The sequence below is a fragment of the Colias croceus genome, chromosome 20 (genome assembly GCF_905220415.1).
Source record: "Colias croceus chromosome 20, ilColCroc2.1".
NCBI lineage: Eukaryota > Metazoa > Arthropoda > Insecta > Lepidoptera > Pieridae > Colias > Colias croceus.
Window position 1 is genome coordinate 5,486,484 of NC_059556.1, and position 12,772 is coordinate 5,499,255.

General features: G+C 32.6%; 3 protein-coding genes across 6 annotated transcripts in view; 1 reads left to right on the plus strand and 2 right to left on the minus strand.

Annotated features, from left to right (window-relative positions):
• LOC123700808 overlaps nucleotides 1-12,772 on the minus strand; it is a 535,837-nt gene that overhangs the window by 192,210 nt on the left and 330,855 nt on the right. The gene's annotated exons all lie outside the window — the stretch shown is intronic.
• LOC123700805 (inhibitor of growth protein 1) lies at nucleotides 687-7,425 on the minus strand. The gene is made up of 6 exons (XM_045648145.1): nucleotides 7,186-7,425; nucleotides 6,537-6,743; nucleotides 6,105-6,287; nucleotides 4,134-4,250; nucleotides 1,248-2,581; nucleotides 687-1,137 (listed from the first exon to the last, which is right to left on the minus strand). The coding sequence occupies exons 1-5, from the start codon at nucleotides 7,319-7,321 to the stop codon at nucleotides 2,259-2,261; spliced, it is 966 nt and encodes a 321-aa protein (XP_045504101.1). The 5' UTR covers nucleotides 7,322-7,425; the 3' UTR covers nucleotides 687-1,137; nucleotides 1,248-2,258.
• Nucleotides 11,651-12,772, plus strand: part of LOC123700809 (microtubule-associated protein Jupiter) — an 81,168-nt gene continuing 80,046 nt past the window's right edge. For 3 of the 4 annotated variants that reach the window (XM_045648153.1, XM_045648149.1, XM_045648152.1), the window contains exon 1: nucleotides 11,651-11,866. In XM_045648153.1, coding sequence (XP_045504109.1) covers nucleotides 11,808-11,866 — 59 coding nt within the window. In that variant the 5' untranslated portion in view covers nucleotides 11,651-11,807. The remainder of the gene's footprint in view (nucleotides 11,867-12,772) is intronic. The other variant, XM_045648150.1, reaches the window with a different exon arrangement.

Sequence of the window (12,772 nt, forward strand, 5' to 3'; positions counted from 1 at the left end):
TTTTTTTTAAATCGGTAACTAAGTACGTGATGCCAGGAATCCTTTTTCTACTAATTATTTTAAATGTGTTAGTAACTGTCCCTTCTTTCCACCACGGTCCACAACCACCGCATCGATTAGGATGAAATCCATTAGCTGTTGTGAAAATTGGCTAAAGGAAAGAGAATTTAATTCCTGTAGTTAATGTATTTAATATTCACTGATGGTATTATTGTAAACATTTTTTTATTTCGAAACTGATGACGACTGGTACATACGCTCGCTGATCGCTCCGATTACAGTGGTCAGTGGACGGTTTTTTCCGTTCTACCTATCTAAAAATTTATTACTGCCCCGTTAAAATATACAGTATAGTATGCACTAGAACTATAGATTAAAGAAAAGATTTTCTCGAATTATAATAATATCGTAATCGACTTTATCGATGCAGAGAGAAGTGAGAAGCGTAGGTACCTACCTACCTAATAAGGAATTTTTGAGATCCCAGAAAATGGATGATATTCAGATAAACATTTTCTGGGATGTTGGTGTAGGTAGATGTACCTTTTTTTAAAACAACAATCTTTATAGTAAAGAAATGGCGCTGTTTGAAGAATTCTTGTAATTTTGAAAAATGTAATCGTTATTTATTCAATTTTTGTTATGGTCTGATGAGGTAAGTATAGGGATCAAAATAAAACAACACATATAAATTATATCTTATTTAAAATGACAAAATTAATCTGTTTACGTAAACTAATTATCTTTATAGGAATAATCTATACAATAACTATCATAAATGCGCATAATTACGCTGTACTTCACATTATCGCAGCGTACAAATATTTACAAATAAGTTTACTTCCATCGAAGAGCACTTTATAAAAATTGCGAAACTCTATTTCACTAGAGATTCTTATATTAAATCTTATTAATGTACTTTTATATACATCTGAACAATAAAAATTATTAATTGTAATCACATTTGAGAATTCTTTACGTCATGAATCCTGAGTGACTGAAAATATATTTCCCAGTTGAGGAAGTAGATGAGCACACACTTTATAATAATTCAATTTTAAAATCTTTAACATTACCAGGGTTTAGTAATCGCCTTTAGGCTATGCTAAAATCAATAAAAACGGCTCGGCTAACATCCTTAACTTTTTCATCATCATCAGCCCATATACGTTCCCACTGCTGGGACACGGGCCTCCTATGAGGGTACAGGTACCTAAGGTACCTACCTAGGGTACCTACCTAGGTACCTTAACTTTTTAGTAATATTTAAATAAAATTGATTCGGTACTCAGGTACAGCTTGGAATGGAGTAACCACTAATCAGTTACAGAAATATGAATCACGAAACTCTATCATCAATTTTTTTTGTTCATTAAATCGCATAGGAAATCTTTGTTAGCTGCCACTCCATATATTGTTTGCTATGAAGATTAATTTGTGAGATAACATTCAAATATATATTTTAATATTCCTCAAATTGTGTAGTAATATTAAAAATGTATAAATTATTATCGACTATCTCAGAATCTTAAATAGGTATGTAGTTTTACTGTGCGCGAGTGAGATGTTGTGATTGCCGTTTCTCGTATGTAAGAGTGAGATAGTAAGTTTAATTATAGTGTAAAGGAGTGACAATTTTGTAACCAAAATTAAGTATTTTAAATTATTATACATTATGTACAATGTACATGCCAGTAATTTTCACCTACACCTGAATATAAAGACTCTTAGATATATAATATTATGTAAGAATTCGTGAGTGTAAATGGTATATAAAGGCTTATACATATTATGCTATATAAAATAAATTGCAATTTCTACTTGAAAACAATCAATATTGCTATAAACATCGAGAGTATTATAATTATTGCCAAACAAACATTGCTAAAGCATCATTTGTTATGGAAGACTCGATATTTAAATCTCGAACATTTCCAATATTTTAGTGCGATAGCGTTTCTTAATATTCAGGTACAAGAATAAATATATTACTGTATAAAAGGTATGAAAAATGTACAACAACCTACGATAGCATTATGACCATTTACTATTGCAAAATCACATTCATTTTAAAATACTGTTGCAATCAACTTTAAATTATGAAACATAAAATTCTACTCGTAATAATTTAACGCAAAAATATACATATTTATTTATTAGCAAAATCTCAGTTCCGATCCACTGTTTCAAACTACACTGTATCATCCATTCCGCCGTTAACCTATATCACAACCACCTTACTTCTTTTTCAGTGAATGCTATGCTTTCTCTTCTTTTTCTCGATTATACCTCTCCAACTCTTTGAGGAACTGTCCTTTGGGTTTCATTACGTTGGGTCTGTCTCCCCTGCATTTAGGGCAGAACCATTTGCCTTTTGGTTTAGTTGTGAGCGAGACGCAGGAGAAATGGAACCATTCTATGGGACATAGGTCATTGTCGCATAGGATCATTTCTCCGAATGATATTTGATCGCACAGACAGTATCTGGGCTCGTCTGGGTCGATAGCATCTGCTTCTTCTGGCGGAGTCTCTGACCGTTGCGCCGCTTGGCGTGCTTTGCGTTTCTTCTTCTTGCCAATACCTGAATAAATAATAAAATAATAAATTCATGTCTATGGTGACAGCATTGCTAATAAGTAATAACATCTACTTGAATTATGAAAGTATTGTTATGTTTTGTAGTTTTTATTTAAAAAAATAAGCTTCATGTATTTTTAATATTGTAATTGCCCTATAGTATAAATGACTAATGTTTAATATTTTAAGGCTTGTATAATACTTGTTTGCAAATCAACACAAAAACTTATTTAGACTTGCATTCAGTACCTCTACTTCTCTAAGTGCTGATTTACACAGGGTCAGTAGACAAGTCAGTCGCGGCGCCGAATTTCAGCGCCGCGACTGACTTTAACTGTTTACTTTGACTTCAAGCCTCTGTATAGTAGGGGAGCCCAGGATGCTAAATGTGGATTTACTCGAGCGTCACGGGAACTTATTAGAATTGGTAGATTAGACCATAGCGAGAAAAAAAGGTCCTATAATGTTTTCACTTTTAGCGGTGGGGAACTATGACATATAAAAGAGCTAGATACGTTACCCGCTCTCTATTTTGGCAAGAAAAAACTCAGGTAAGTGCCCGAGTTTCACTTAGTCACGCACCATTCAGCGTCGTGGCTGGACGTTCTTTTTGTATTTTAATCGGCAGTTGTTATTACGAAGTACATGAGTGAGACATGTATTATGTCTCGTGCGTGAGAGTGAAAGAGAGAACAACTGTATTGGTGATAATGCATTAGTTAGTAGGTATGTATTAATTACGCTGTTTTTTAGTGCAATGATGTTGGCGTATGCCGCGTCTACTAATAATAGGTCATTGGTGGGGAAGGGTTTTTTGATTTTTTTTAATTTAAAAAAGAAAAAAAATGGCTTGGAAATACTCAAGCGCGTTAGATATTGATATTTTGCATGCTCCAGGACGTCACTGAAAAAAAGTATACGTTAATCTGACGATTAAAGTGGCGATTTAATCGCTATGAAGAAAGGGTAAAAAATTAAAGTAATATTATTCGAGCGCGTCAGATTAATATCTGGGGGGGTTAATTACAATATAAGAAGTCCCCATTTCGCTAATCTGACGATTCGAGCTCAACCTTAGGGAATTATGGATTATTCAAATTTTCCAGCGGGGCCCCTGAGCGCACCCACCAACCATAACTGCTCATATTGACTAGAGGTACTAATGAATAGCTAAGGTACCGTCCCTAATAGTAATCTGACGCGCTCGAGTAAATCCCAAAATCCCCTCTTGGGCTCCCCTACTAGTACTGACATCAAATCTGTTTACACAGGGTTTTTTTCGGGTCAGTACTGATTTGCCTCGAATTTGTAGTCAGTTACTGACCCTGTGTAAATCAGCACTAACTTCAAACACTATTTTTACAATTACTTGATAGTTAGTTTTTATTAACTGATGAGTCGAAATATAACTTTTCAGTTTTCACTAATCTATAACGTATACGTATGTATAACATATTGTGTATGTCTACAAACTGATGAGTCGAAATATAACTTTTGACTAATCTATAACATATAATATAGTATAACATATTGTGTGTGCCCTACTAAGTACTAACCCTTCTTATGCGTGCTGTGCGTGTGCCGCTCGCTGTCCCGCTCGCTCGAGTCTGCGCCGTCCGTCGCCGCGCCGGCCGCTGTACGCGAGCGACGTGCGCGCTTTGACCAACGCTCACCTATTACATTACATATAAATATTTTATTAGTTTTAGTGTTTGTTTTGCACCAGTTTATTGTTGTTTTGCACGGTGAATTTATCAAGAAGACTTGTAGTTTATTCATAAATAAGTACAACATAACAGTAAAGACTTAGAATATGTACAACATAACAGTAAAAAGAATATTAGTTTTACATTTTCATTAATAAGTTGACGGACCTACATAAACACAGCTTCATTGCTCTGAAAAGGAATTTTTAATTTCTCCATTTTAATAAAACATTTTTATTTATTTTCCTCTTCTATTGTAGAGTGATGCTAAATAACCTCTCTGGCTAAAGTATACATATGTAGTATAAAGGAAATCAACACAATATCAATTTGAACATTTCGCCGTCCCCGGAGAATAAAATGATAATCGCCATTACCATAGTTTTATTGTTTTTCGATATTTGAAGCCTACGTAGCCTAATACATCTATATAATTTTTTTTGTATTTTTTCTCCTGTAATCCACAAAGTTATAAGATATTACAATAATATTCACTGCTTATTCCCAGAACATATTCGTACTAGAAAAAAAAGATAGTACTATGATAGCGAAAAAGTTTCTTCACTCTTTATGTGGTAATAACTTTTACAATAATATTCTCGGAAAAAAGAAACGGCGAAATAATGACGAACGCCTATTATCATTTTATTCTCGTAAAAATATGTTTTGGCGCCATACGTATGACCATGTACATTATGATCACGATGATGATCAGGAAGACTGATTTTTATTACTTTTTATTGTCTTCATTATTTATGTAATAATAGTTGATTACTCTAATATTGTTTAAAAAAAAAACAGAATAAAAGTTCATTGGATATTATCCATTAATGCATATGTCCAATGTAAACGAGAATAAAATGATAAGTGTGTATTAGTAAATTTACATTTCAGTCAAATGCTACTAACTTTTTAAATTTTAATTATCTTCAGTTCTCTTAAAGTTATTAAAAATATTTTGAAACATAATAAAAGGTTAAAAAATTAGCTACCACTGAGCCTTTTTTTATCTCTCTACGTCTATTGCTGTACGAGTTATAGACAAGTATCGGTTTTTTATTTCTCCTGAAAAGTTGTGTTTTTGCTGTTATCATTTTATTCTCCGGGGACGGCGATTTAGTTTCTGAAATTAGTTTGTTCAAACAAACTATTTGTTTTATAATACACTGTTTAATATGTATTAGAACTCAAAACATAATTCATTATAATGCAACTTACTAGGGTATATTCAATTAATAAATCTTAAAATATATTTCATAACATCCATACTAATATTATAAATGCGAAAGTAACTCTGTCTGTCTGTCTGTCTGTTACTCAATCACGCCTCAACTATTGAACCAATTTGCATGAAATTTGGTATAGAGATATTTTGATACCCGAGAAAGGACATAGGATATGTTTTATCCCGGAAATCCCACGGGAACATGAACTATGCGGGTTTTTCATTGACTGCGCGGGCGATGCCGCGGATGGAAAGCTAGTTGTCTATATGTCCGTTATTCTAAATAATATAAGGACATTTAAAATAAAAAAAAAAACACATTGTAAAACCATGAAATAACCTCCTCTAGAGTTATAATTACCTTCTTTTTATTAAATTATAGTTTGTGTATGAGTTTGTTATTGCTAAATTGTTAAACTAATTATTATTTAGGAATATAGTGAATTTAGAATTTTGCAGAATACATTTTTTTATAGATAATTATAATTGACTAGATCATTATTTTTATTTCTAAAAATTTCTCTACATTTGTATCATGGTTTGCTTACCTGAATAGGATATGAATATAACGTTCAATTCATACCAAGAAAACTTACCTCCACCCTTCTCTTTCTCCGGTTTTTCCTTCTCCTTTTCACTGGTCCTCTCCGGCGGTGGTGGTGGCGGTGCACTCTGCTGCTGCGTCTGCTGTGTGCTGTCTTTCTCGTTGGATCGACTCTCCGAGTTTGCTGTCTGCTCCTCCTTCGCTGTACCGTTTGTGTTAACTTCTAGGCATGATACTGGGAAATAAAAAGAAATTGCAAATAAAACTTGTTTACAATAGAAAATAAATAATGAGAGCAGTACGAAGTTATGTTGACGAAACTATGTTGCTAGTTCTTAAATAATATTATAAATAAAAATGTTTATAATATTAAAATTAAGTGAATGTGGGGCAATATGCAGTTGGGTTCTATAAACTATGTTGCTTGTTTCTTGCTATTAATTTAATTATTGATCAATAGTTATATAATATTTAATAAACTTACCAAGCTTCTTGTGATCAGCATCAAGTGATCTCTGTTTGTTGTCAATGAGGTCTTGTAAAAGTTGAACTACTTGTAACTTTTCATCACCAATCTCTTGAGCAGCTACCAAAGCAGCCTGTAAGCGCAATGCTGCACGCCCACGGCGCTTTTCTTCTGTGTTTGGACCGATACACACTGCCAAGTGAGTCTCTGCATCTCTTAGGCATTCTAATAATAAAAATAAAAAAAATACATATTATTATTAGGTACATGAGTTTAATATTGTTATGTGAAGGAAGTTTATCGTTACTTTACACCGCTTTTTAGTAGTTTTTAAAAATAGAAAGTTAAAGAATGAGCAATATATCCATAGACAAATAAGGTAATTTTACTTCACTGAATAAATGTTGTGAAAATGTTCCCAAAACATAGTATAAAGTAGTTATATCGCGAAACTAGTGTATTAATAGCGAAGAACTATGTTATTTTCGTCCATGGCTATCGAGAGTCGACTATATACCAAAGCACGCGTCTATAATTGGCAAAAAAGCCTGTGTCAACAAAACAGTGAAAGAGTATTTTAAATCGATGCAACTGCTTTTGAGACTTGATATAATGTTAGATCTAGCTTAGATGTTGAAATATTATTAGAATACGACATTCAGATTACCTCTGTAAGTAACATCTAACTCTCGCATACGCGATAAATGTCGTTGCAAGTCATTAGGCAGATTATCGACGATATCTAAGTAATTCTCAACGTAAGTTGCCGAGAGCAATGCTTCAGTCGACGTTTGGTTAAACATGATTATACCATTTGAGCACTTTTCATTATTTAATACACAAAGAAGCAGAAAAAGTATCTTATTTTTAAAACGAATAACAACTAGACTCTAGTCTCAGTAGCCGTCAAATGGCCGTCAGTCCATAGTCGTCAACAATGAGTTGCCATTTATGTAATCGATAATTTCCTTATTTTGGTAGATTTATTACAATCTTTAAATGGCAATAATAAATATAATAAAAGAAACAAAATAAGGTTCTTCATATATTTTATAATTATTAATTATCGACATAAATTTAAACATTAAAAATGGTAAATGTAATATGGATTATTTGAAAATGTGTATCGACAAAAACAAACATATTTTTTAAATAATAGAGTACAAGAGTAACAACACTACTTAGATCATTTGAATTATTATTTAATAATACATGTGAAAATGTAGTAATTTTATATTAATTGGATTAAAATATACCTATTCTGGGTAAAAGATCTATATACTGGCAACATTATCAAGAGCGTCATACCAGAGACAAGGACTAGTAATGTCATTTCTTATATTATTTTGTTAGCCAATGACATTATTTGGTTTATAAATAACTAACAAGTACCTAGGTATTTGTTATTGTTTTGAAAAGGTTTATTAAAAAATAGGTACATAATTATTTTGCATTAAACATATTTTAATAGCATGATGTTTTACAAATAAAATTATCTATAGGTTAATATTTATATCTAGGTTCCAGTGGCGCCATCTGTTACGTTTCATAATTTCATGAAATGTTACCTCAAAATCATACCTGAATCCTGAGCCTGAATCCTACAAATTCTACTATCCATAAATCATAAAATAATAATATATAGGTAATCTTATTACGGTCTACGAAAAAAATGATAGAATGTGTATCTTGCAGCTTGTAGGTATGAATCGATAGGTATTTGCTCAGTTCTAAAGTTTTTACATTGTATTTATACCTACATGCGTGTTATTTAAATTGAATATTATATATTATACGTTCAAACTTAAACTCAAACTTTTGTTTATTCAATTAGACTTCTCTTTCGAATTGTCATTACATATTTTTAACTTTTACCACCGATTCGGAAAACAGTATGGAGAAGAACCGGCATTTACGGCAAGAAACTCCATATAACTCCATAGTTGCTCTTTTAAAATCACGTCAATATTACAATAATTATTTAATTTTACATACTGACTTATATCTAACTACATAATAATATTATATAATACGCCAAAGAACTGTCCTGTGGTTATGCGACAACCCTCCATGGATTTTCATCTTCCATAGGCTCTCTGAACTAATAGGTACATTTTTTACATAAGTTTTAACTTTAGCACTACTAAACTCTTGAGGAATTCTGTTGTAAACGCGTACATACCTTGACCCATAAATGAATTTTAACTTTAGCTAACCGGAAAAATGGCATTTCATTAATTCATCTCGTTGATAGGTATCTTTATACATACCTATATAATATCCAGCTATATAATATCTGCATCGCTCGAATAGGTACATATACCCAAGACTATAATATACCTACATAGCTATCTACTATGAAAAGTTTAGACTAATTATTGTACATAATATAACATAAGTTATAATTTTTTATTTTATGTTAGAACTTAGAATTTAGCTATAGGTAGAGATAATAGATAATCAAGAGATAATAATGATAATCCATACTAATATTATAAATGCGAAAGTAACTCTGTCTGTCTGTCTGTTACTCAATCACGCCTTAACTACTGAACCAATTTGCATGAAATTTGGTATAGAGATATTTTGATACCCGAGAAAGGACATAGGATAGGTTTTATCCCGGAAGTCCTACGGGAACGGGTTTTTCTTCGAAAACGCGGGCGAAGCCGCGGGCGGTAAGCTAGTTAGATTTAAATCATATTGTGTGTGTCACCGCTCCAGCTGTCACGTCGAATTATATTTGATGCGGTAGTTACTACCTTACAAACTTGCGATGCGTCTGTCGTGGCCATATCGTAGATTTGCTCATTTCATGATATGATCGATCATTTCACGAAATGGTCGCATTTCATGAAATGGCCAACATGGTTTGATCAGATCGTTAAATCGTCAACGTTTCACGATATGGTCATCCACATTTGGCCAGATCGTATAAAATATATAAAGTCCGTAAAACATTAAAAAATTCTGAATATTTTTGGAACTTGTTTATTGTCATTTAAGTTAGTGCCACGGCAATGGCCGGCGAATGCCAGAAGCGAATAGTTTTTGCAATAGAAAACATTTAGGTTAGGTTAGGTTAGACTTTAATAACGCACGAGCCGAGCGAGCAAAGCGAGTGTGCCACGGTAGCGGCCGGCGAGTGCCAGAAGCGAATCGCTTTTTAAAAAATGTGTGCGTGTACTAGTGTACACACGTCAGAAGTGAAACTTCTTTTAGACCTTTATTTTTCAAAAAATAATTTACTGCAACTTTACAGAAATACGTCGAATCACTACGTGGTAGGGATAAGAAAAAGATGGCGCGTAACGGAAAAATGTCACGCGTAACGAAAAAATGTTACACTAAATTTTTTTCCAACCCCGATAAAGAAGTTTCACTTCAAAAAGAAACAATTATAATAACATAGGATACATAAATATATTTATGTAAAGGATTTTAGACGCATTTTTTCCTCAATATAAGATATACGCATTTTCCATAGTACTCGAACCTCTTCATCGTAAATTATTTGCTATGACTTTCTTCATATATTGTAATAAAACGAACTATGAAGTTTTAAACTGCGAATAATTAAATTTTCGCTAGCCGCCGCCATCTTATCACATAAACACAGCGCTTGCAGCGCCTCTACCAATAATTAATGTAACTATTTTACGATATATTTACGATATACATATAGATTGACGTAGGCTGTAGATACACGTATCTACAGCCTACGTCAATCTCATACATTCGTAGTCTATTCTATTGAACGCTACGCTAACAGAAAGCCACTTGGCTAGGGGGGATGATCAAATAATTTTGATCATTTCATGAAAAAACCGCGCGTTTAGTTGGCCATATCGAGAAACGATTTCTTATCATTGATCTGCTCAAACCACATCATGATGTACGGCCAATAGACATTCGACCATTTCATGAAATGCGACCATTTCACGAAATGATCGATCATATCATGAAATGAGCAAATCTACGATATGGCCACGACACGTCTACATTTTAGGGTCTACATTAGTAGGTAGTTGTGTACAATGCACATTTGTACATGTAGGTACATATGTCATGTGAGGTCTTACGAGGTTTGATTTAGGATATAATGACTATGACACAACGTTGTTAACTTGTAGGTACTATTCAGAAATGAGTTTAAAATAATGAAGTAGCAATAATTGAAGGTTAAAAACCAAACTAAGTAGGTACTTACTTAATGAAAAAAAATTGTAGGTACAAATTAAAAGAAGCATGATTTTGTAAAAGTTATTATGCATGTGCTTGTAGTGCTAAATGCAGCTTATAGTTAAATTTATTTGACTAGCTGCATTTTATGCGTTGCTGCGTTTAACCCAAAAAGCCAATAAAAAATTATACATATAGGTCCTGAGGGCTGAGTCTGTGTTCTGGGTTTTACGAGCAATGTGATGGGGTTCACCTGATACCTTGGGTTTCTTTCAACATTTATTTCCACTACTCCTAAATACCATATTTAGGTACTGTTATCGTTTGTAGTATGTACCTATATTGATATAGGTTCATACTACGTATATTGTGCAGTTGCCTAGTGAAATATTTTCATTTATTTTTCGGGAAAGTGTCTAAACATATCTTTTCATTTCTTCAGTGCGTGTGGTTGCCACTGAGCTACTTCTAAAAAGCTGGACTTATTTTAACGAATTTTTTATGTGATGGTTTTAAGAATGGTATAGATTAATAATTCGAACCCGAGCAAAACCGCGGGCAAAGGTATAAAAAACTCTTTTTTTTTCAATCTTGAATTCGCTCTACAATCAATAAAACTATTATATATTCATACAAATAATTGCATACAAAATCAGGGTAACGGTGTTTTAACTAAAGCATATGAAATACGTGCTTGAACTATATAAAGCTTATAAATCAAAATTTAAAAGTGTATTAAAAAGGAGCGTGTGTTGCATAGATAATTAACTCCTTGTTTGCATTCACATTAGCGCACCCACGCAGACTGGGTAAAATATCTAGAAGGTAGAATTAGATCAAAAATACAGCAATAAGTTTATATTATGCCGAGGTCAACTGCAACCTACATAAGTTTCGCCCACATTTCCTTGTCATAAACATTAAATTTAAGGAGACAGTTTGCTCTGCAGTTTCATTGACGCTGGCACGTTATTTTGTTTATGAAAATTATTGTGACGTCTTCAAAATTTGACACGAGTTTTAGTCGGTTTTGATTAGTTTTGAGCTTTGATTTGGTAGTAATTACTAAATTATTTGTGAATAAAATAATAAAGGTTTAAAATACAAATGTCATCTACACTTATATTCGTCGGGCTGCCGGAGGACTCGAAGAGCTCAATCACAAAGTAAGTAAGTTTTTATATCCTCATGACTGTCTGTTTGCAATAACAACCACACCAAAATAAACTCTCTCTCCTCTGTCTGTACCTAATACTTGTATTAAAAATATTAATATAAATCCTTCGTTATATTCACTGTAACGATATAAGTTCTACATCATATTATGTAAAACAGTAAATTGAAAAAAAGTTGTGTTAGTAACATCACATATAACTCTAGAACAGCTGAATTTATTATTAAGGTTTTCGCTGTTTTTTTTTGTATTTATCTCCGTTTGAATTGCGATAAAAACTAATTTTATATTTAGGTAGAGCCGGGGCAAGTTCCTTAATTTCTTTGACAATTTATTAATATGAAATTTCTACAGAAACACAACCTTGGTCTAATCCCTTGTATAGATAAAAAATAAACCCAAATTTACCAAGTTGGTTTAAGGCCAGACCTTTTGGAAAGAATAAAGGACATTAATTCTTCATAATATATTCGTGCAATCGTTCATGTAGCTCCATGAGAGTACCTACACTCTACATAGAGATCTATGAAAAATTTTCTTAGTAAGACAGTTTTTTACATTGCATTTCAGCACGGAATTATGTATTATTTTTTATATTTCGATATAAGGGACATCGAGTTTCTTTTTAATTTCGTAAATTATTAGGAATTAAACAGGTGATATTTCATTGTTTTACTACATCATCTTAATAAAAATGAACGACAATCCTTTTATATTAGCTAAATATAGCTAGGCAGATAGCTCTCAACTATATAATATTTGAATTTATAATCTAATATATAAAAATCAATGCCACTTTTCGTTGTAATTCCATAACTCGAGAACGGCTGAACCGATTTCGATAATTCTTTTTTTATTATATTCCTTGAAGTACGAGGATGGTTCTTATGTAGAGAAA

Bases quoted from the DNA above. Each gene is read 5' to 3' on its own strand.
- LOC123700805 (XM_045648145.1), bottom strand. From the start codon at position 7,321: ATGTTTAACCAAACGTCGACTGAAGCATTGCTCTCGGCAACTTACGTT. The intron at 6,744-7,185 runs GTAATCTGAATG...TTTTATTATTAG, and splicing joins GTTAGATGTTACTTACAGAG to AATGCCTAAGAGATGCAGAG. The intron at 4,251-6,104 runs GTAAGTTTTCTT...GTAATGTAATAG, and splicing joins GGAGAAAGAGAAGGGTGGAG to GTGAGCGTTGGTCAAAGCGC.